Source organism: Pezoporus wallicus, unplaced genomic scaffold, assembly GCF_028554395.1.
Source record: "Pezoporus wallicus isolate ANWC-B61680 ecotype Strahan unplaced genomic scaffold, APGP_CSIRO_Pwel_v1 contig_1438, whole genome shotgun sequence".
NCBI lineage: Eukaryota > Metazoa > Chordata > Aves > Psittaciformes > Psittacidae > Pezoporus > Pezoporus wallicus.
In genome coordinates, this window is record NW_026638681.1 from 2031869 (window position 1) to 2056879 (window position 25011).

At 40.7% G+C, this 25011-nt stretch overlaps 1 protein-coding gene across 1 annotated transcript; it reads left to right on the top strand.

The window, feature by feature from the left end:
• The first annotated feature begins 1638 nt into the window (after positions 1-1638).
• TMEM47 (transmembrane protein 47) lies at positions 1639-24445 on the top strand. The gene is made up of 3 exons (XM_057411830.1): positions 1639-2034; positions 15771-15911; positions 23582-24445. The coding sequence occupies exons 1-3, from the start codon at positions 1809-1811 to the stop codon at positions 23758-23760; spliced, it is 546 nt and encodes a 181-aa protein (XP_057267813.1). The 5' UTR covers positions 1639-1808; the 3' UTR covers positions 23761-24445.
• The last annotated feature ends 566 nt before the right edge of the window (positions 24446-25011 follow it).

Consider the following 25011-nt stretch of genomic DNA (forward strand, 5'->3'; position numbering starts at 1 on the left):
CTCAGACAAATGCATTTCTTATTTGGGATTAATGATAGACCAGTGTTGGGTGATTCACCTGTGGCTAAGAACCCTTAGAAATGCATCTGGCTTCTGCTAGCATCACTGTATATGCACTCTGATACACTTACTATGGTATCAGGGTACTGAGCTGTGATTGTGTTTTTAACACAGGAAACACCTAAATACTTAAGAAAAGGAGAAATTGTGGCAATACATCTAAGCGTTCTCTAACATAATAGCACTGGGAAAACAGGGGTAGACCTCATACACTAACTCCTATGAACAGCTGTAAGAGCAAAGCTGTTTGTGCTTCGAGGAGCTTTCAGTGTAAGTAATATTCTTTTTTTCCATTTCAGATTTAAAGGACTATGAATAGAGTGAAAAGCAACTTGGGACAAAGTTGCGTAAATGTAGAATTTAATCCTGTGCCTTTTGCAATTAATGAGAACACTCCTACAGTAAGATGATGATCTTAGAAAGAAAACTGATGCTTTGGGGAAGGGAAGGGTGGAGAAACTAAGTAATATTAGTAGCAATAGAATAATTAGCACTTATGGAAGGGATTTTTTTTTTTCTGTTTCTTCCCTAAATGATGGGTTTCCCCACTTGATTTTTCTCATCCCATATTTCTCCCTCAAAGCAGAAGCATTCGCTTTAAAATCTGTTGGTTGAATCTTCCTCCTCTTCCTTTTTAATAACCCTTAATGGACATTATACTCTACCTTCGTGTTTGTGTTTCTATCTTATGAAGACCTACTTTAAAACAGCAAATCAGACTACTACCCGTGTTTAATGACTAACCAAAACATTTACTCTTGACATTCTCAGCACCGTAATGGTAATTAAGCAAAACAAACAGAAATGAAATGAAACTCAGGCAAAGTAGTTATTATTTTGGGATCTTTATTTTGGGATCAGAGCAGAAGCACCACTGACAGGACAAGGAAGCGGGAACTGCAAGCCCGTCCAGCGCACCAACAGTGAAACGCTGAATTATTTGTTAAACCTCCCAGTAACAACTTGTGATTTAAAGGTCACTTCAGAAAAGGAACCAAGGTCAGGCACCGCTAATCCCGCATCCGAGGCGGCCTTCCGTTTCTCCCGCTTTCTCGTTTCTCCCAGTAACGCCGCGTTACGACGGCAGCGGGTAGGAACCGGATTGCTCGGCCCCGCTGCCCTTCCGCTACAGCCCGGCCCGGCCCTGCGGGACACTCTCCGCTTCCACTCGTGACGCCGGGCCATCCGCGCTATCCCAGGTCCACTGGGAAGACCGGGGTGCCCCGATCCGTACGGTGCGACCGGGGGCTGCCGCTCGGGGGCGGCGGGGCGGGGCAGCAAGTTCCCCAAACTTTGCCCCGGCGGAGCGGACGCGGACTCGCACCCGACACCGTTTCTAGCTCCGGCCCCTCTCCCGACCCCCGCACGCGGCGTGACGACTCCCCCAACCCTTTCCCGGCGGAGCTCGGGCCGGGCCCCGCCGCGGTCACCGCCCGATAGGGGCGGGAACGGGGAGGAGCGCGTCGGGCCGGGCCGGGCCGGGCTGGAGCGGGCGGTGCCAGAGGGGCTAGGGGGAGCTCTGCACCTGATACACCGAGGAGGGATCGCGGCGAAGGAAGGAGGGAGGCAGCGAGCGACGTTGCCCGCTGCCTGCGAAGGCCTGTCCTCACCGTTAGTCAGCGCTGGTTTCACTGCTTTTCTCTCCTCCCGCCCCTTCGGCGCGGAGCTGGGCTTTCGCTCTTGCTCCCCTCGGGGCTGGCGGCAGCGCGTCCTCCTTCTCCTCCTCGTCCGTGTTCCCCACGGGCCCGATGGCTTCGTCCGGCAGCGGCATGGAGGAGGTGCGCGTCTCGGTGCTGACCCCGCTGAAGCTCGTTGGGCTAGTGTGCATCTTCCTGGCGCTGTGCCTGGACCTGGGAGCCGTGCTGAGCCCCGCCTGGGTGACGGCGGATCACCAATACTACCTGTCCCTCTGGGAGTCCTGCCGCAAGCCCGGCAACTTGGACAGCTGGCTCTGCGAGTCGACGCTGCACAGCGGTGAGATACGGCTGCCCCGGATCTGCCCCGGCATCCCCGCGCTCCTCTCCCCTCCGCCGGCGGCATCACGACCGCGCATCCCATCTCCTGCCCCGTCCCTCCGTCCGCCCTCTTACCTCGGTGGCCTCCTGCTCCTCCTGGTCTACACCCAGAGCACTGAGGCCGATACCCCCCACACCCCCCGTGCCCTGGCGGCCCCTCCAGCATACCCCGAGCCATCTCCGTCACCCTTGTGCCCCCGGGACTGGGTCCCAGCCCCTTCAGGGGGCCAGCCTGACCGCTCCCTTCCACCCTCCACTGGACCAGAGCAGTGCCCGCGGCCCTGCTCCGCCACCTTCCTGCTGCCCCGCCGGACTTCCCGCGTCGTCCGCTGCCGCCCCTGCTCCCCGCCCTACTCCCTGCACTGACAGCCGCTGGGGAAGGTCCCTGGCACCTTTGTCCTCCCGACCTCTGCAGCCTTCCCCATCCCGACCTGCTTCGTCCATTCCGATCCTACTCCCGGTACCGGTGCTTCCCCCCTCCCCGCCCCGGGCTGCGGGGCCCCGATTCCACACCTCCCTGCTCGCAAGTTGGGGCGCGGGCTGCGGCAGTCCCTGTGAGCGGCGGGAGCTGGGGGAACCGCGGCTCCGTCCTCGGCTCGTCCCTCCGCCCGCGGGATGGGCAGCGGTGAAGGGGAGGCGTGAGGTTGGATGCTGTGAGCGGCAGGGTTGGCTGGTGCCGTGTCTGCCCTTTGCCCTGTCCCCCTCAGGAAAGAGCTCGAGTTTGCGCTAGTTTTGATTGTCTTTCCGTGTTGTAGTTGTACCCATACAGTGAGAAGCTATATGAGAAGGGAGATCAAGTATTTTATAATCCCCCGTACCCCGAAATCACTAATCTTGGAAAGTTGGGGCTTCCTGAGGCAAACACGATTGTTATTTTGTCCAGAGCGAGCACGCCTGGAGTCTGGCTCCCTACATCCATCCCCCTGGGTTGTGCTTGTGTGTGTCTTTTCTGGCAGGTACTGATCTTTTCCCTGGCCTTTCATACTCTTTGCCTGTTTGTCACACTACCCGTTTTGATTTCTTATTGCTCATTTGTTCTTAAGCTTTCTAGGATTTTGGTCATCGATTATTCTGTCCTTTTTTTTTTCTTTTTTTTTTTTTAAATGTCATTTCACTGTTGCTCGGCGTACTTAAAAAAACGGTTGTGAATGATATAAACAAGCTGCCTGTTGAATATTTTTCAGTAAATTGTTTTGTAGTGCCATGATTGTTTTGGTTTACATGGGTTGTTTTATTTACTTTATGCCTGATAGTAACTTTGGAGTCCCAGTAGAAACAAAGACAAATGAAACCAGCCTCTTCCTCTCCACCCCCTTCCCCTTTTCATCCCCATCCACGTCCTCCCTACACGCACGCTGGCGTTGCTAACTCATCCATTTGGATCACTGTGCTCTCCGGTGGGTAAATCATACAGGGACAAGATGTTGGGGGGGGGGGGGGGGGGGGGGGGGGGGGCGGGGAAGCAAGGGGCTTACTGTGTATTCTGGATACTTTCCTTTTTCCTCGCTTCTCTGAAATCTTTGTGTAGGTTCTGGGAAATAACCGATCTCTGCTTGAGTAGGAATTGCACAGGTTCCTTTGCTGCTGTGCTCTTGTTTTGTTTTGTTTTTTTCCCTCCTGTCATTGTGTGGAGTAATATTTGAGGGTTTGAATTTGTTTGGGGTTTTGTTCCAAATCACAAAATGCCAAAAGAAATTGTAAAGAAATGTCATTTTCAATCAGTTACCAGGGTATCTAGACAAACTTCACAGAGCTTTCTTTTCCTTCCCCAGTATAAGTGGAAATTTATGTAGGAATGTCAGCTTCTGCATGTCTCCTTAGCAACGTGAATCCTTTGTCCCTTCTCCGTGTCTTCTGAAATAGTATCCCCTTGATTGAAGAAAGACTTTTCAGATGGCTTGAATGAGAACCTGCTTCAAATCCTGCCCCCCTTCCCAGTTTTGCACACACTTTATTGGGTTCCCCCATCAATCCGTCTGCCTGCCACACATGCATATGTACACACACACACAAGTGAGACATTAAGACAGTGGAACAGCTTATGGAACAGCATAAAAGGACACTAATCTCTTTTGTTGCTTTATTGGTCACCTGTCTTTTATGGGAAGCTGGAAGATGAATGGGTGAGGATGGATACGAATGAAATGTAGTTTTGTTACATGTCATGTGTTGAAAATGTGTTCACTCCTGGTGCTTCTTTTGTCCTGTACAAAAATTCCTGCCTGTCCAGTTTTATTCAAGTTCCTTGTATGAGCTTTACTCATTTTCCTCAGATACTTTCCAGTCTGATCAGGCCAGGTTTCACAAGCTACTGGGAAAGAAGCGAATTGTTGTTTTATTTGAGGTGACTGGAATAAACCTTTCACTTTCCTTATGTTTGGCACACAGTGCTGCACTCTGAGGAGACCTGGAACATGAGAAACTGTACTGTTCTCGCTTTGCCTTTTGCTAGTGTGTTAAAATATCCATTAAAGTCAGTAGGAGGGCTCCCAGTAAGTTCACCAAGTTGGACTGTGCTCATCTTTTAAGGCCATTTTTGTGCTTGCCTTAATATTTTAAGTGCACTTTCCTCCTACATTGAGAATCTAGCAAGCAGTATATTTTGGAGGTAGTGGAGAGCTCCCACAGGGAAAGCTCTTTAGCTTGATACCTCTGCAAAGAGCTTTGTAGCTAGCTAGCTGTGAAAAGCAGTAGTACACACAGGAAAAAGGCATCTTCACCCTTGGTTTTAAAGAGATTTACTTCATCATCCCTTGAAGGAGAGCACCTCAAGTGGCACCATCAAGGGCAAGCTCACACTAGAAGCTGTTAAAGCATGTTCAAGGTTTAATTAAAAACTTTTATTGTAATTAGATTTAGGACCCCTGACTGCTATCTAAAGGGCAATGTAGTGATGGAGAGAAGGAGCTGTACAGACCATGATTACATTGGCTGCTATAGCAGGAAATAATACCTTGTTTTTTCCTTGAGTGTTGCTAGTGCTTGGAGTATGTGTGTGTGCATTCATTCATTCATTCATTCACTGTTTTGAGAGCCTTTTTTATAGCTTGCAAGCAATCCCTTGCTCTCATATACTACTGGTAAAGTTGTGCAAGTACTTCATAATAGTGGTGGTTCAAGTATGTAAAATAGTTAATTTTTAGAAATCTGAATATTATAAAATATTTCATCTTAATTTGCTTTTGTTATTTTTGGGTCTTTAGGGTGTAGGTAAATCATCTGTTCAATTCTTTCCTGTAATTTCAGAAAGGTATTCTTGCATATCCCTTGTCTCTCTTCCCTTGATGAAATTAAAATATTCTCACTAATAGCAACATAAGGAGGAGCTGAAAAAACTGAAACTTACAGGGTTTGGAGTGTTCCTTTGGTGTCTTTGAAGGAAATACTTTTTTTTTTGACCTTATTTGAAGTGGATTATGTCTAATTTGTGATGGTTCACTTATGGATTTATTAAGAGTTAAGAATTATGTATGAATATTTATTTCTATCACAGCATCTGCCTAAAATTAAGTGCATCTTATGTACAACTGTCTGGTGCATCTGTACCTGTGGACACAGTTGTCATCTCGCTGCAGAATTAATTGCAGTAAATTTGAATTTGTGCAATAGACTGCAGCCATTATAGTTCACATAATGTTATAGCCTCATAAGCAAAGATATACAAATATAGAATCATAGAATCGTTAGGGTTGGAAAGGACCTTAAGGTCATCTAGTTCCAACCCCCCCTGCCGTGGGCAGGGACATCTTACACTAAATCATATCACCCAAGGCCTTGTCCAACCTGCCCTTGAACACTGCCAGGGATGGAGCATTCACAACCTCCCTGGGCAACCCATTCCAGTGCCTCACCAAATATGATGTGAAAGACATAAATTATTCCATAGAATCTGATTTATAGGCAAACATTGTGTATTTTGTCTTTAGTACACATATTTGCTGTTCATAGAAAATAATGACTCCTTTGCAGCATTTCAGTTTATTGTGAAAATAGCTTACATAAGTTTGAATGGTTTTCATTCCAATTAGTTGTATTCATTCTGCTGGACAGGGATATGTGACTTTGTAACTTAACAACCTGTATATCTGTTTATGGAACATTCAGGGTTTTTTTAAGATTATTATACTCTCTACGAACTGTCCATCAGTGTTTGAAAAACAAAACATTCTTAAGGAAATACATGCATCAGGGTGTCTGGACATGTTTAAACTTAGTGGTTAGCAAACCACTAAGCTGAACTTACAACATAGTGCAGTAGAACAACTTGTGTCTGGTTTTACACGTATAATTGTGTTATAATTTGTTCTTAAAAAAAAAAAAAGGCATCAGAGGCTGTTCATTCAGTAGCACTCGAAGGGGTTTAACCTTAATTATACATTAGATGCAGATATGTGAATTGACATGGCTCAGTAGTCTTGGATGGTATCTGCTTGGTTTGAATTTAAGTTGTTCCAGGGGAAAATTGCTAGCTCAAAAGCAGCTTCCTCATTAGAAAATCTGGACCATTGCTCAGCGTTGATGTTGACACATATTTGTAAAAGGCTCAGCAAGCCTGATAGTTCACTATAAAATAACAACGTAATTTCACTAAGTCTGAAGAAAGTGGTTCATGCAATGTAAGGAGAAATTAATAAAACATTCCTTCTGGTTTTGAAAGCTGTAGTCTGTCATTTTGCATATTACTCTCTTTAATAATCATCCCCGATGCTTCATCTGAAGGTGGATATGAAATCAAAAGCCATATGACTTCAAACTCGGTATCTAAGACCCTGAGAAAGATGATCTAACTTTGAAGTTGAGTGTGACTTGGAGACTGGCCTGGCTTTTCATGGGGAACTGGACTAGAAAGACCTCTGGAGGTTCTTCCCAACCTAAATTACTTTGTGATTCTGTGATGACTGATACTCTGTTTATGCCCAATGTCTACCTGATTCCTTCAGTGTATTCAGAATGCCTTGAATTTGTTGACTACCCCTCACAGTAGCCCTAGATAAAATGTGTTTAGATGTGCTCCCTCTTTTACAAATGGAGCAGTTATTTTAGCCTCAGACTTCCCAAGCGCTGTGGGAGCAGCAGATCTGGAAGTCCTGTTTAGTAGTCTGGACTTTGCAGTGTGATGGAGGCTACCATTTCATCCACTGTTCTCCAATTAGCTAAGAGACATGGTTACAGCACATTTGAGTGTAATGCATGAAGTTTGTATGTGTTTATTTGGTCAGGTCAAGAGCACCACACGTCATCAGTGATAATACTGAAAAAAAACAAACCTAACCCCATAAAAACAAACAACAGAAAAAAGACTTCTAGCTTTAATGGGTTATTGTTACTGCTGTGTTCATTGCAATTTTAAAATCAGTAATGTATCCTGTTGCTTTAAGTCTTGTGTATTATATAAAGAAGTTTTGCACCAGTAAGTTAAAAGATGTTCCTTGTGTTAGCAATAAGATAGTGGTTTAAATATTTGATGAGATTTTATATTTAGAATCACGTAGAGAGTAACCTTGTCTCTGCTACTGATTTATGGCCAAAGATGACCACATAAGATTCAAGGTAGAAAGCAGGAGACGGGATAAAGTGTATACAGTTATATTGCTTCAATTGCTTCATGTGTTTTTACTTGTTCCAATTCTGTAATATAAAGGCCATAGTTTTGATGGGAAGTACTCCTGGCACTATTTTAAATGCTAATTATTTTTTGCAAGGAACAATCGTATGAGGTATGAAAATTGCAAAAGATTGCCAATTTGCTTGAAGAACATCAGTAACTGTAGGAAATAATCGCATTCCTGCTCCAACCTGAAGTATACTTCTTCAGATTACTAAAATGTAGTAATATATATAGAAGAGGTCAAAAAAGGTGACATAATTCTGAGATTTCCAGGTTTTTGTGAGGTTCTTGGAGTTGTAGATATGTGCATTTTTTTTAATTGAATGAATGAATATCCAATAATTAAAATGGCATAGTAGTGAGCTAATCTTAGAAGAATGCTGTGTATCCAATGGAAGAAATGCCTGAGTACATGCTGTACTATTCTGTGAATGAATTATAGATTACATGGTTCTCTGTAATACTGTGCTTGTCTTGAAGTCCTCTGTTGGCAAAATGATGTGCAAGGCATGCTGCTTTTAAATAATAAAGATTTATATAATGGTACCAATTAACTCTTTATTTGAGGATGAATTGCATTTAAAGGACTTTTTACTACATGATTTTAGAAATAAAGGCAGGCCATGGCTCGAAGAGTAGGTATACAACGTGCCCCATTTTCCCTCCAAGTGTATAAATTTTATATAAATAAGGCATCTAAGGTTTAATCTTCAGGAGGGATGCATGTCAGTGGGCAGATGAGTAAGCACCTGCTATGTTTCAGGTTGCTCATACATCTGTAACACTCCCCCAGGCATTAGACTGTCTTCTTGTCTTGCAAAATCCATCTCCTTTGCACAGTAGCAGAGTTGCTTACCATATTTTTATTGCTTTTGTTCAGTCGGATCTTCTGTACAGATGGGAGATAAACTTGCTGCAGTGTCAAAGTACACAGGAAGTTTGAGTCCAGCAGTCTCAGGGCCACACATAGTCTGATGAACATGGCAGCTATAAAAGAGACATCAAGCAGGTGATGTGTAGTTTTTTTGCAGAGACCACCCTGAGAAACTGAGAGCATTTCTGCTTTCTGTGCTGTTCACTTCTCTGGGAGCCAAGCTATGTCCTGCATGCTCAGTGGCATCTTTGGGTGGGAAGCAGGAGAGGTCCTCTTGCCATTGAAAGGTGAGCAGAGACTGCCTAATTATTCCCCTGACTTAGCAAGCACCCCCTTCCCAGGCTGAGGAGGTTAGGTAGTAGAGCACTTAACTGCCCAGAACATCCTGCCATCAGGGTGTTACCTTCCCTGGAACAGATCCAGCCTCTTCTCCTCTGGTGGAGGTTTTCTTTCTGTGGAGAAAAGGAAAGCCATAGGAGGAACCCAAGCAAGAGGGACTCTATAGCTGGCTGTTTTTTCCCACAAAGGTGAGAGAGCCCTGAGTTTGGACTGACTTACAGTAGCGCTCAGCTTTTTTTGTGTGTCAGTGCATGAACAGCCCCATGAAGTTAGAACGGACCAGTTATGTAAGGGGTGCTTCAAGACTCAGATTTGGATTCCCTTGTACCTATTTTTTCACAGATCTCATAGATCTCATGCCTCTGTTTTTCCATCTTGAGTCTAGTAGGCTGAAAAGGAGAGCAGTTTCAGTCTATCCTAGCAGTTAAGAAATTATTCTGGGAAATGGGAGCAGAGGTTTGAGTCTGGAGCTGGGAAGCAAAGACCTTGCAGTTTCTGAGAAGTCCTCTAGCTCCAGTATGTTGCTTCCAAGGAGGAGCTGTGTGCCTTTCCTCCTTCATTAGTCAGCTGTGGTCATTAGCATTCTGCATCTTGGCAACACACGGGTGTACCTGGGTTTGCACCCGTTAGCTGTTTCTTGGACACATCTCTGTGCTTGTTCACCTTTTCTTTGACTGGCTGTAAGTAACTGTCCATGCGTTGTCAGGATCACTAAATCATCCTGCAAAGTGTCTTGTACAGTAAGTGGAAAGTGACTGATGCCTTATATGGAGCCTCTGAATAATCCACAGCAGGGAATTAGGGATTTTGGTACCCAGCATAAAGTGCTCAAATTTCTATCTGGGAGTTGTCAAAATTCTGGTGAATTTGAGCTATGAAACAGCCTAGCTCTTAAGCCCACTTGCTTTGTTCAAGACCTGGGTTATAAGGGCTTTGTCCCATGTGCTGCTGTGTGTGGATGAAGGGTGATTTCTTAGGGACTAGCTCAGTACATAAATCTGGTGAAGAAGCAGAAAATAGTTTTGTGTCTTCCATGAACAGCTTCTTTTTAACCTATCTGTGACCTCATGTAGTTATTTTGTGTGTTCAAATTCATGGCTTTCAGAAGAATGCTTTGGGGTAGAGTGAGTTCTGTCTTAAGGAAATTATGCATTCAGCCACAGCTGGCTGGTTCCCATAGCTCTGGCAGTGCTTTTTAAGTGTCTGAGTGACTTGAGGATCCACTTTAGAAAAATCCTATTCTCTATCCAAAAATGTATGTCTGTGCGGCAGCTAGTGGTAATAAGCATACTATTCAAACTGACAACGTGCAGGCAATATTTAGTGTTATTTTTGTATAAGGGCTCACTGTAGAAAACTGGCTAGAGAACTTACTGGATGTTTGGTACGGATTCTGCCAGAAAGCACTTCTTGCTGCCGTGTGCAGAAGCACATGCTACGGAGTCTCAAAGACTCTTGCCATGCTGGCTGTACAGGAGTGGAGGAGTATGCACTGAGTAATTTAGGGACACTGGGCTTCACAGCTTTAGCCTATATCTCCATTGTCCAGAGCAGAATCCATCTGTGCAGCTCCTTAAAACCCATCATTTTGGCTCAGATGAGGTTCCAAAGGACTGACTTTTCTGTGTAGTGGTATATGAGAACTTAATGGCTACTGCAGTCCTCACTTTACCTCAGTATATTCACTGAGTTCAGTAGAGCTTAGTTTTCCGCAGAAGTCTGTGCATCTGATCGTGCTGAAGAAAGAGGATAACTTACTGATTGTATGACAAATGTGCTTTCAGAAACTAGATGCTACTTTTGTGGTTTTATGTAATCACGCACTTTCTAAACTTTTGTTGACTATTTGATGACTAAGTTGATGGGTGTTTATAAACTTAGTAATAGTTTTGAATATGAAGCAATTAGGAGTATCTCTAGCTATCTTATTTATCTTAGTTGATTGTTATGACATTCAGTGGGTTATATTTAATTTCTTATGCGTGGGTGCCTCAACTTTCTATGCTGTACTTGACACGTTCTTTCAAATTCATTATTCTTGAATTTAAATGCTATAATTTCTAAGAATATTTATTGGCTGAGGGCAGGTACATGATAAGTGGAGGCTGTGCAATGAATCAGAAAAACTTAACTAAGAGTGTGTTGTGTTTTGTTACTTACCAAGGTTTTGTTTTGTGCTAGAAGAAGCTTAGTCATTGCCTTCATCATGTAACAGCTGCATGCATTTTCTCACTTCAGCCTCTATGAGGAGAGGACTTCGTGGAGAATCATTTTATGAAAGAAAGGAATACTTGATTAGTTTCCCAAGAGATTAATTCCGTTCACTTGCATTACCTGAAAGGTCCCTATACACAAATGTTTCACATATTCTCCAGTATTTTTTAATGTCCTTTATTTCTTTTACTGTAGAGTACCACATATACGAAATACGTAATTTTGGGGAGAACTCACTGGAAACATGAATTCTATGACAATGCTAGACTTTTGCATTACTCTTTCTTGTGTTAAAAAAAAACTAGTTATTAAAATAAACATTTCAGAACTTTGGGATGTTTTCTCCTTCTGTTATGGCTTTTCCTGATTTTATCCTAGTACAGAAGTATTTTGCCTAAGAGAGCAGATAGAGCTGGTCTTAATTAAAAGTGAATATACAGCTTAAAGCCTTAGGTCATTTCATTTGGGGCGAAGAAGGGAGGAGGGTCACACGTTTCAATGTGCAATTAACCCTATGCTTCCATATCATTAAGAAACAGGCAGAATTTCCAAAGAGCAATCAGACCAAGCTGTCCTTACAAAAAGGCACTGACTTACTTATCTATGAGAAATTAACTGAAAAGAAACAATATCATCATGGTTTGTGGGTCTGCTTTTTTCACCAAAGATGGTAATTCTAATAAATTTTACACCATATATGATTTGAAAATGTGTTAAGTACCTAGGTTCATGTTTATATTTATTTCCAAATATTGAAATCCACATCCCTAAACTAACAGGCAGATTGTTACAATGACACTATCATCACTGTCAGAATAGCAGTGTATATTTCCCATGGTTATAGACATGGTGATGCTTCTTGTGTGGTACAAAAACATGTTTGGATTTTCAGACCTAGAAATAGTATACAATAAGTGAGACTTTCCTTAAGAAATCTGTTTCAAGTTGCTTAACAATTGTCAAAAATGCATTCGAGTTGTTTGGATGGGATAGGTGGCATCATCAGTGTAATTCTTAACATATTGCTGGAATGACAGAACGCTGAAAAAAACTAAAGTTATGCTTTCTGTTGACTCTACAGTTATAAATCAACATAGCAACTTAATTTGCGTGTAGATGAAATGACAGTGATTTTTAAAATCTAAAACTTTATATGGTGGGAGTTCTTACACAAGAAGTGCTATTTAACGTTTTTTTTAGTGGATGTGTAGTGTAAATAAACTGTAGCAATGTACAGTGAAAAGTACTGACATGCATCCCTAAAGTGTACCCAAATTATGTTTTGAATCCAGGAAACTAATAATTATTGTTTATAAGGTCCTGTTTTGCTCATGTTTATGCATGTTTCTATCTCTGTGAGAACAAGCAGTCTCACCAAACTGCTGAGCCTCCTGAACTGAGTATAGTATCTTACTTGCAAGATTGGTGCATGCCTAGAAATGGTGCAAGTGTATTATGGATACTCTAAAGTAGGTTTATGATGTTTATGTTCTGTGTACCAGTAACATAATGTAACAGAGCAATCTGCTGTACCAGTTTTGATGCTGTGTGTTATAAGTCATTCCTGGGTAGTCGGAGGAACATTATAGATTTTTACTGTGGAAAACTGCACTTGCTCTGTGTGGTTATATTGTTAGAATTATAGAATAGTTAGGGTTGGAAAGGACCTTAAGATCATCTAATTCCAACCCCCCTACCATGGCCTCACACTAAACCATGTCACCCAATACTCTGTCCAACCTGGCCTTGAACACTGCCAGGGATGGAGCATTCACAGCTACCCTGGGCAACCCATTCCAGTGCCTCACCACCCTTACAGTAAAGAACTTCTTCCTTATATCCAATCTAAACTTCCCCTGTTTAAGTTTGAACCCATTGCCTCTTGTCCTGTTACTACTGTCCGTAATGAATAGTCCCTCTCCAGCATCCCTATAGCCCCTCTTCAGATACTGGAAGGCTGCTAGGTAGGTATCTAACAGAGTGTTTTTCTTTTCAGGGTTACTGATTCAGTTGTCTTTTGATGTTTCCTTTCTTTCATATAAAGTCTACTGGCCTGGAGTTTTTCCTCAAAAAATTGCTGTTAAGTAGAAGGCTCATGCAGAAGATACTGCTTCCTTAGTCCAACATAAGCTTTAGTCACCAGATCAAATGACTTCCAGAATTGAAAGTTAAGGTTTTTGTAAGATGACAAGGAGACTTATACATGCAGTTTCCATGGTAGGCAATAAGGGAAAATTCAGTCCAGTATGCTTTGTGCACTAGCATCTTACCGTCGTGATATTCTTTAACCAGAATCCCTCTTGGCTGCAGCTCAAGGCAAAGGCTGGTAGTATTGTATGCTCCTGTGAATGGAGGCTGGAGCCAAAATAGAGAGGCAGTTCCAGACATTGCAGCTCAGAGCACAGCATTCAATACCTGATCCTCAGCTAGTAGTGAGGAACATTAAGAACCTTGGTTTTGTCCTACTGTCAACATCACTGAGTAGGTTCTCTTACTCAAGAAATTAATTTTGTTTAAGTCGGTTCTTTTTTAGTTGGGAGTGTAGGTGTCTCCCAACACTCATTTGTCCTTTTCCCTCCCACATCAGTACTATAGTGAGGTAGTTTGTTTATTTTTTAACCTTTCCAAAACCCATAGATGTGTGTCCTGAAAGCAAAACTATATTCTGACCTCATGCTTATATCATTTTTACCTTAGTTATTTTCATTTTTTGGTGGTCTTACCAATGTGGTGGTTTTGGAAAGCAGTAGGATACTCAGCTTTTTTCCATTTAGCTGCTACTCCGGTGCTGCACACCTTCTGTTTGTCTTAGACTTTGGCGTCTGATCAATGTGAAGATAACATTTAATATTTTATTATTTATAATGGCTTCCAAAAATCTTAGTTTCTGAGTTTTCCTGTCTGGCATTTTAATTCGTTTCATCAATTTGGTACGGCTTTTAACTTCTGGGCCAATATGGATTTATGAGTCTAGTCTTTGTATCTATGTAATTTTCTAGTTCAAGGATGCCTCTCTTATTGTTCCAGAGCAGTCCATTCTGTTCATTTATTTCTGCATTTTATATCTGTAATGCACTCAGATATTGGAAGAATACTTTCTAAATCATCAGTGCACTAACCACTTGGTGTTTCTGAAGGATCATGTCAACATTAAAAACCACTTTTCATAACACTCCTATCCATAACTAAAATCACATTTTTATATCAATAATAGTAAAGCAGTTAGGGGACACAGCAGACTGGTGTTAGAGATTACATTGGTGATGGTAGAAGAACAAGAGATTGTTCCCAGCTTTGGATTTTTGGAGTAAAATAGCTTGGATGGTTGAGTACTTTTGTAAGTATTAGTAAACAACGTCTGGATGTCTAAAAAGAATGAAAATAAACATGTACTTGCACAAAGCCACCTTTAAATTAACTATCTTTTTGAGCAATGCTTTTATAGCTTTTCTGTTCACTTTCTTCTTTAATCTCCATCCTTTTTCATATAGTATATGAAGGCTCTTTGGTGATAATAGCTGCCAGCCTTCCATTCTCAAGCCCGACAGCTGCACTGTTGGTATCTTCAGCAGATTAGATCCTGCTTGAAACTGGATGTACTGTTTTTTAAAATACTGACTTTTGCCCTTTTCCGAAAGAGGATGTGGATTTTTGTCGTTCTTCTTTTAGTAACCTCAATATCTCTAAATTTATTTTGGAAGTAATTAATCTCTTCTTGGAACTGTTGTCATGCATTTGGACATTTTATCCTGAATATTGTATGAGTGCTAGTATGTTCAAAGTAATGCAAGATGCATTGGATCCATAGGTCCTTTTCCCAAAAGCAGATCTTAGATCATCTTTCTTGTACTAATAAATAGGAGTGATCTGATTGTTTTTCTTGATGACTGTTATTGGAGGGAGAAAAGATCTTACTTAGCCTTCAGCAGAGAGGCAGCACAAAGCCCATGCCTTTCTAAAATCCTACGGAATTTCTTGAGTTAGATCATCAGCTTGCAAATGGATTTTTCATTTATGTGATGTAAGACTGCAAGGGTGTTGTTTATAACTGCATTCATTATGTATCAAAATAATTAGAAAATACACTGGGCCAAATTCAGAAGCTGATTTTGGGGAAAGATAACTGATGTTTTAAAATGGAGTTCAGATTTAACTCACTACATCTAATGTTTGTTAACTAAACATCTTCCTACACCTTAGTCTTGTTAGTCATATTATGTGGCTTCCCAAGTACCAAGTGTGTATAATGAGCCTTCCTATGCCATCCTAATCAGCTCAAGTAGAGGTTTGACTTTTACTGTTCTATGTGAGAAGGTTACTGCAGACTGGGGGCCAGCTAATTGTGACCCGGCTTCAATTTCTCATTCTAAATTGGACAAAAACCAGGGAACCAAATTATTCAGTCTTACTGGAGCCAAAATCCTAAAGAAGCCTTAGAAAAAGTGGGGGAGGTTGTAGCATTCTGCTCCTGAGTTGCATCTATTGTATAAAGGTGTTTCACTAATTAGGAGAAAAGAAATCTGAAGCACAGTTGTTTGTTTATTCGAGCCTTGATGCAGCCTTTTGTGTTCCTCATATTCTGTTTCTGTCTGACCTATGGACTTGTTTTACTGAAACTGCATTATTATTGTTTTCCTCTCTCTGTTTTTTTTCCCCCTAGACTGGCAGATAGCTACTCTTGCTTTGCTGCTGGGTGGTGCTGCCATTATTCTCATAGCTTTCCTGGTTGGGTTGATCTCTATCTGCGTGGGATCTCGGAGGCGGTTCTACAGACCAGTTGCAGTCATGCTCTTTGCTGCAGGTAAGCAGATTACTGGCAACGTGATGAGAGCAGCTTCGCTTTGATGAAGGAAGCCATGGCCTTGTTCTGCATACAAATTCAGAGGCATTTGGTTTATTTTTGTTAACTCCAGTGAGGTTTTTCAGGATACCAGTTCTGCACAGAATTAATCATTTTGCAGTTGCACTGATATTAGTTCATAAGAAATTATTTATTTGTGTTATATTTATTACTTTGTGAAGTACATGCAGCAGGGGATATAAAGGATAAATCTCAAAGTACCATTTTTAATCTGTGACTTTGTGCTTCTTGATGGCCCCATTTTTATTCTTCACACAAAGCCATTTCTATTATTTTAATGTTCTTCCTTTTATAATTTTAAAATGGGAAAACTAATTCCCAGATGTGAGCTCTTGAAGCCCTATGTGTGAAAATAAATAGGGTTATGTTGTAAAGTGTTTATGTATGCCCCTGTGCAATGAGGAATTAATTTCACTGTGTCAGCTTGCTTCCTTAGTTATTAATTTAACAGGCTGTCATAGTGTAGTCCCTGATTCATTTTAAAAAACATGAAAATGGAACAGTTTATATAAACTATCACAAAATCTTAAGGGAGACCTATAAATCTGAACTGTCTGTAAGACTGTTCCAGTGAGGTGTAATTACAATATCAAATCATCTCCTTTTATACATGCTGGTGTTTTGGGGCTTGGTCAGCACGGATGTTTTCTTTCTCCTGAGATTCTCCAAGCATAGTTTGCCTTCATCCTGCCACTCATATCTGCATTGGAGCCAGAAGTTTAAGCCCCTTCTGTTAGCCCATAATGAAGAGGATGACAGAACCTAGTCTTTTGGATGTATTATAAAAAGCCACTTGCAAAAATACAGAAAGATAAGAGAGCAGATTTTGCAGGGTATTCGGGAATGAAACGAAGCTTCGAGGAAGGCTCCTGCTGCCCCCTGCTGATAACGTTTCCTTGGCTGAGCCACAGTGCTTCAACATGGACTTTTATTTGCTCTAGATAAGTTATATTTCATTTGCTTTTAGGAAAAGAATGTAACCTAGGATCAGATTTCCTGAGTGGAAATAGTATCTTTTTGTTCTATGTGTCACTTTGCTTGCTTGGTGGAAGGAATAAAGGAGCTAGTGCCATTATTTTAAAATTTAGTATTAATTCTGAGTTTACAAAGCACATTGGCCAGTTAACTTTGAAGGGAGTGGGACTGTTGAATTTCTGTAGTGTTTTTTTTGTTTGGCTTTTGAATTCATTTCTCATAATACTGTGTAGTAACTTAGCAATTATTCAGCCATACACTGCCTCTCTTGCCATGTTTCTCATTTAGTATATGGTTAAGTTTGTACTAAAAAAAAAAAAAAAAGAAAAACTCTCCCCAAGAAAAAAATTCCCCAGATCCCACTGTTTATGTTAAAGGTTAATCTCTTCTCCTCTACACAAAATTAGTTCTAGTCTTTACTACAAAAGGTTGGGGGTAGAGGGGATTAATGCTTACTTGCATCATAAAGGAAAATACATTGCTGCTTTAGCTTATGAATGGTGTTCACCTCTTTCCTTTGCCTGTGCGCATGTGTTGTGTGCATACATGTTTTAAATAGCTATGACCCGAAGCATATAAGAAGAGAGATGATGAGGCCAAGACAGCCTGCTCCATTCTACTTTGTTATCTGGAAGATGTGAGGAGAATCCTTTTGGGATTTGACACTGAAATTGTTACTGTCATTTCCTACAGATTTTATCTTTGATGTCAGCTATATTTAGATGTGAATATGGACTGATGTATCTTCAAAGAGTCATGAAGAGAATCTCCTACTGAAGAGAGGAAGGTTAAGATTGCAGCACAGTAGAGTTTGTGCAACTGTCCATGGATTCAAACCTTCACCTGGATTTCACAGAAGATCTTTGAGGATATACCCTGCCCTGACCTGTGGGTCCACTTAGAAGACCAAGTGTTCTGTATGACTCTAGTTAGGAGTCTGCCAGCTGCCTCTGGAAGAAGGACACGGGATGAATTGCCCAGAGACATTTAATGGTCTTTGTGGGTGTCAGGTAGAAAACATCACTGTATAGGAGAAGAGACAAAATATAAAAGTATTTTCCAGGCACTTTAGAATCCAAACAGTTGGCTTCAGGCATTTTTTTCTTCTAGCTTTGATTTTTTTAACTTTTTTTTTTCCGTCTCAGCTTCAGGTTTCAGTTAGCGACTCTGTAGGTGAGGAAAAAGATTGACTGGAGTGGAAGAGATGAGAAAGCAAAGGGACAAAAAAGAAATTCAACCTAGATACTGAGAATAAGCTATCAAGAGCTCAACAGACATGAATGTGTTTAAAATACACACTGTCAGCTCTGTGTAATGAAGAGAGAACAGGAATAACTCAGCTAATGGAAAAATACGGAGCATACAGAGCAGCAGTTGCGGGACACTTGCGTGGAGCCACCTTATACAGCTCTTCCCAGCTTTTTTTTGCCTAGTAGAGGTCACTAGCTTATGTACTTGCTAGAGTATCTTGGTGATTATGAACCAAACTGGCCCTGAAAGCATCTGCGAAGTACAAGTTCATAACTTGACAGTGGAGGAGTCTCACGATACAGTTACCAAACAAAAGAGTGCCAACCAAGTCTTAATTTAAGGATAGAAAGGGGAAGTTTAGTTGTTGAAAGTCCGTAAAAGCAAACAAAAAAAGGTATTGAAAAGATATTTTTTTTTGCCTTCTGGGTCTATATTTTAACAGTTTTAACAATGTTTGTAAGAATAACCTGTTGAAGTTAGTAAGTTTTGAGACATTTCCCAGGATGTTTTTTACATGTAAACTAGGGAAGCAGTGTCTAAGTGAAAGTACTGTAGGTGAGACAGTTAAAAAAGGACAACAATTAATATTTGGAGAATATTTAGAGGATGTATCTTTTTCTTCTGACAGAGAGTTAGAGCACAGTCTGGCTGGATTGCTTCCTGAGTTCTGTTTTGATAGTGATGCGGAAGATAGAATAAAAGTCTACTTGTCAAATTTTACAATGTAAGTAGAAAAAAATGCAGATACATTAGAGGACAGAATTTGATTCTGAGAAATTGATGGAATGGTCTGAAAAAGTCGGACTGTAGTACAAGTGGCTACAGGGTGGCAAAAAGTGTCATAGCATCAAAGAAATATTGATAGGAAAGAGAATTTGTAGGTCATGAGTGCCAACCTTCTTGTTGAGGCAGGACAGTCACTAACATTGGGTCAATCAGCTGCAGCTTTGTCTGGACCACTCTGGAAGAGCTCCAAGGGTGAAGATTCCACAACTTCTCCAAGCATGTTGTCCTATGCCATGTTACCCACCTTATGATACATTTCTTAATGTCCATCCTGAATGTCTGAAACTCAGATTTGCGTCCATTGCCATTATCTTGGGTTGCCATTATTTCAGGTGCCATTACCTTTGGTCACTACAAAGAGTGTTGTTTGGTTGAGTTTTTTCTATCATTGTTGCAGCTACATTTTCAGGTAGCTGTAGGCTGGTTTGAAATTACTCTCTATCTGCCTCTTCATGAGTCTAAATAAACCTAGCTCTCTCATCGTCTTCACAAGAATAGTGTGCTACAGGATTCTGGTTATCTTGGCAGCCCTCTGGACCCTTGTCCTTTGGTTGGTGAAGCCATGTTCCCTTGTGATGGCCACTTTGTTTTGCATCTGCTTGGAGGTGGACTCCAAGATGATGTACACCATAATGACTCCAGGGATTGAGTTGAGGTTGACCATTTTATAATTCTGTGGATTTTTCACTTCTAGCCTTTGCAAAGATGGTCACAACATTAACCATTTCCCAGTCATCTGCATATTTCCTGATCACTGTGATTTTTCGTAGATGATAGAGGGCTCATGATGACGTTAGCCAGCTCTTTCATTACCCTTGGCTTGATCCCATCTGTTCCCATCGATACGGATGCTACTCCTAAGTAGTTCTTGCACTGCTGATCTGCTGACACCCTCCCAAACCTTGTCACTTTCACTTAGAGATCTTGGAGAAGGTGTCTCAATGAATTATCTGTTGCTAGACTGGCTTTCCTGTCTATCATTGTATAAATATGTTTGCTGAACTTCATTTTGCAACTAATGCACCTGTGGAAATTCTTCCTTATTACCCTTTTTCCGTTTCCTGGCTTAATGTGAGCTCCAGATGGGCTTCAGCCTTCCTGAGTTTGTATCTAAGTATCAAAACAGTATTTTTATACTCCTGTCATCATCTGTCCTTCATTGAGAAGCTCTTTGTTGCCTCCTGCTGAAATGCCTGGTCATCTGTGTAGTGGAGTAGCCTGTGCTTGAGCTAGCAGTATTTTAAAAATCAGCACTGACCTCCTTTCTCTTCATGCTGCTTCCCAATTAATTGCACAGGTTGTATTAAATACAAACAACTTCTTAGAGAGCAGTTGCATGTGTGTTAATCTTTGAAACTTCAACACTCATTGGTTATTAATGAAGTGCCTTACCCATATGAATGAACAGGAGGAATCGCATAGGGAGCAGAAATACTAGGAGCGCCACCATTTTCGCAAATACAGACCAGTTAGAAAGGGCACAGCATAAGTTTCTTTTTGGCAGCAAAACTGTTTTAGTCAAACATTTGAAGAAAAATACCAAGATGACTGAAATTAAATGTTGCTAGTTTTAAAGCATTTGTTATGATTTCTGGTTGTTTAATATGGTAAGTATATATAATTACATGCATTTAATGTAAATGGAATAAAACTAGTATTTCTGTTCCTGTGCAGTTGTCTTGTAAGCATCATAATGCTAGTCATGAAAATTGATCTAAGCTTGAAGGAAATAGTCTGGTTTGAGATGACTGGTGTTTTTCGAATAGCATTTTGAAGTGGATTTTTTTTAAGATTTCTTTTGCAGCCTTTTTTTCTATGTGAAAAGACTAGTACTTCTGAAGAAAGGTATTCGGCACACTTCCCATAAGCAGGTCAACATAACGTGGAGTGTCTTTAAATTCATCAGAAACAGATCAGTAGTTGTGAGCATTGTTTTTAACGTCTTTTGGGGCCATACTGGTCATTTTTCATAACTTCACTAACTTGTTTCTAGCCTACGCAGTTTTCTTCCCACTCATTCTAAAGGGAGAAACAGTGACAGGAGGCAAAAATAGTGCAGAGTGATAAAAGTGTTGTGCAGCGTGGCTGTCTCCACTGGCCAGTTGCTGCCAGCGCTTTGAGTTTTACAATAGTGTAGCTGGACAGTAGCACAAAAGCAAGAACCCTCACTATAAAAATGTCTAAAATACCTGTCATGGGTGTTGCTGCTTTGGCAACTTTTGTATTACAAGATAATCACTTTTTTGTTTTTGTTGCCACAAGTCCAGTCTGTAGATTAAAATTCAGTGTACTTCATATTTTAGATTGAGGGAAGGTGGAGAGCTTCCTTGGTTGTCCCTTGACACAGACACACACAGAGAAGCGTCTGTATTGATTCAGCAGAGTTGTTGCATGTTAAGGAAGCCACTGAAAAACCTGTCAGTTTTTATTCATCTTAGGAAATCCTTTTTGACTTTGAATGGTCTTAAGGATGTGCCTGAAAGCTGAACATATGTTCGGGTGGTTTGAAGTATAATGATGTTCTCTTTATGCAAAAGTGGAATACATAATCTTTTCATAAGAGTGGGTGCTTCCTCTAGTTATAACCTGTCAAAATTTTTCCAGTGTTGCACAGTGTATTGTAAGCTGGGAGAAAAAAATTATATTGAAATGGAATAACACAGAATAACACTTCAATAACTTCAGGATTAAAAAAATCCTGTGGATTTTTGTATCCACATCAAAAAATCCATTACCATTATTCAGATTGTCAGTCTCAGGTAAGAGTCCCAAGACTAGTCTGTAAGCTAAGGACAGGGGGGAGTTTCCAATGAATGTTTTATAGTGTTATGGCAAAATGTGCAGTGAACACTGGAAACCATCTCCCTGTACCAGTCCTATCCAGAGGATAGGTAAGCGTTAGTCTTCAGGGCTAATGAAAGGTGCCAGTTTGACAACACTAAAGTGTACGTGTGGGAACAAAATGGCAATGACAGATTTTGAGTGTGTGGAATGTTCAAGCAGGAGGAGAATAAAATTATTTCGTTTTCCTGTATTTTCTCAGTGTGATTTCAGGACTTCTGTAGTCCAGAGTAGTCTTCGTCTCTGTTATCTACTGGCCTTTTGTGTTGGCGCTGGCTTTGAAACAATTCTCTAAACAGTGTTTGTTCTTCTTACAATACCTAATTAACTGTACAGAATGACCTTGCCAATGTTAAAAAAAAAAAAATGTAGCTATGATGGCATTACACTGTATACCGTTGAACTTTCATCAGAGTGTATCTCTCTCAGGCTTGCAAATGCTTATGCATGTGCTTAACTGTGTGGATGTGCCCAGCCTGCTTGTAATCGGTGGGCTGGGGTAGTTTGCAAGAGGCAGTCACGGACTGGAGTCTTGAAAAATTGCTAGCGTTACATGTTGGAGGGAAGCGCTGTCATAAGGCCATATTGTGTATTTGAGGGGCAAAAAGGATGTTTTGTATGTTCCTGTGATATTTAGTCTTGTGGGAAGCAGAATTAGGGGCATGAGGATTTGCTACATCATGTGGCTTGTTCTTGTCTTCAAGTATAATTTTCCCCTGCTTACCATAGAAACTGTTGTCCCAATTTTCTGTTGAGTGTGCCTGAATTTAAAAGGGAATGTGTGCCGATGAAACTAAAATCTTGTGAAAATTTGGGGGATTCATCTGTGTATTTTCCTTTGCAGATTACTGTATGGGGGTGGGTTTAGTGGTTTGAGTGTTGGTTGGGTTTTTTTTTTGTTTTTTTGTGGGTTGTTTCTTGGTTTTTTTTGGTAGCACAGCATTTAACAGGTTTCCTGAATTCCAGTGCAGATGTGTGGATCAGGCTGCATGAGATCTGGCACTCTCAGAAACAGTGCTGTAGAAATAACTATTTTTAAGCTTTTTACTGCCTTGCATTTGATCTGTTTTATTAGCTTTTTTTCTTTTATTTTTTCCTCACAAAGCTCTTCTAAGAAGAAGCACTTCCAAGTTCATTATACAAGGCAATGTTTTGCCAGTAGGAAGTCTCGTGACTGATCAAACTGTATAGATCCCTTGGTGTTCTAACAATAACATTAATTCTGATTACAGTATGCAGTAATGCATGTGAAATATGTAATTCAGTAAGTCTCTACTGAGCACAAATATGTATAATATGCATTGCCTGCTACAATGAATTATTTCTAGGCTAAGTAAATTATTTTATTCTGAGCTATATTTCTCAATAGTCATTTATTCTTGATTCTCATTTTGACTTACTTATAGCTATAGAACAAATGATCTTAGTTTTGTTGTTATGGAAGGAATAATGACTGCAAACTAAAACACTAAGAGACAGAAAAGAACTGGGGAAAGATTGGTTTCATTGTTTATTTTGTGGATATCTGACAGGTCATTGTTAACACCATACTGAATGTTTTCATCAAAGAGGGAATGTCGAAACTGCTGTGTTCTTTGTGAATGAAATGAAGGTGATATTTTTTATCAAACAGAGCAGTACTTACAAGCTTAACATGCACCAAGAGCATTTAAAATATGAGTTTCAGTTATGTAATGTTTATTTTATGGAAACTAATAGAAGGCTTCTTGTGACATTTGTTTTTTTTTCTCTTTCAGTTGTTCTTCAGGTGTGCAGCTTAGTCCTTTACCCAATCAAGTTCATCGAAACAGTCAGCTTGAAAATATACCATGAGTTCAACTGGGGCTATGGCCTGGCTTGGGGTGCAACTATATTTTCATTTGGGGGTGCCATTCTTTATTGCCTGAACCCTAAGAACTATGAAGACTATTACTAGAATCATTTAATGAAAGAAAAATAACAAAAGGATTACCCCATATTTTCTAACTCACAGTTTTTTTAGAACTCTTGTGGAGCACCAGTCTGCTCAGTTGATACAGTAGCCTTTGCCTTTTGGGTGTGAACATTGTAACCAGCTTTTACAACCATTTAAAAGAACTGCAAACACTAGGATTGCTGATCTTACATAGGCAGATGCTGCAAGCTGCTGATATATAAGCTTCATTTTTCTGACAACAAGCAAAAGGATCTACGTTTCAGCTATCATTGTGGAAAAACTAGTTGGAATGAGAATGCAGTGCCAGCATCTGCTATTGCCTTCAGGAGAGCAGCTGATATAAGCTCCATTTAGAAGTTTCCCTGTATCATAGAGAAGTCAGATGTCTGATAAGCAGGCAATGGCGTCTTGTACAATAGGCTGTGTTGGCCCCTTGTTACATGCTCAACAAAGCTCTTAAGGAATTAGTTGCAAGTGACTGTGGTGAGGGCAATGAATGTAACTGGTTAATGACTTGTCTAATATCTGCATTCAGCGGTCTTCTGGGAGAAGAATAAAAAAAAACCCAAACCCAAAACAAACAAGCCACCAACCTCACAGGATTTCATGAATTGGTAATTGAGATCACTATGCCAGCTGTAGCAGATTGTTGAAGGGAGTCCAAACCTGGAGACATGTGTTTCTGACTGTGTAATCAGAAGTCTCAGCTCTGAGTATTTTGCTGGAAAGGTGGAGAAAGGGGGGAGTAGAAAAAAGACCTCATCTGTCCCTGAGGTGTCTAAAGTGTATGAATGAGTTGTAGTTGTCCTAAGTACCTGTGTAACTTTCAAATGCTGTCATGAAAAGAATGCACATGGAACGAGTTCAATTATATTTTTGAAAGATACTCGTTAGTATAAATATATATAATACAAATATAAATGCAGAGGGAAAGAGATGATTAGTCTTAAAGTTGTAGCATGAGCTGTGATGCAATGGTTAAAATACTAACTTTATGCACATTCTTGAAAGTCTTGGATTGGTACCCTCAATTTTGGTTGGTGTTACAAAATAAACATAAAATGGTTTGTCTTATGTATATGTAGAGACTCTGTGTTATGGGAAATGCTTAAAAGTTCACATCAAGTTAAAGTAGAGGTGGACAAAGGAACTACTTGCTATTCCATGTGTCATCTAGTACTTACTAAAAATTCTTTTCTAAGGGTGTTTCAAGGAAAAAAAAAATGCCATTTTAAAAAAAATCTAGTTAGG

What these genes read in the sequence shown, in the direction of transcription:
- TMEM47 (XM_057411830.1), top strand. Translation starts at nt 1,809, where the DNA reads ATGGCTTCGTCCGGCAGCGGCATGGAGGAGGTGCGCGTCTCGGTGCTG. An exon ending in CGAGTCGACGCTGCACAGCG is followed by an intron (nt 2,035 to 15,770) that starts GTGAGATACGGC and finishes TTTTCCCCCTAG; the next exon opens with ACTGGCAGATAGCTACTCTT. An exon ending in AGTCATGCTCTTTGCTGCAG is followed by an intron (nt 15,912 to 23,581) that starts GTAAGCAGATTA and finishes TTTCTCTTTCAG; the next exon opens with TTGTTCTTCAGGTGTGCAGC.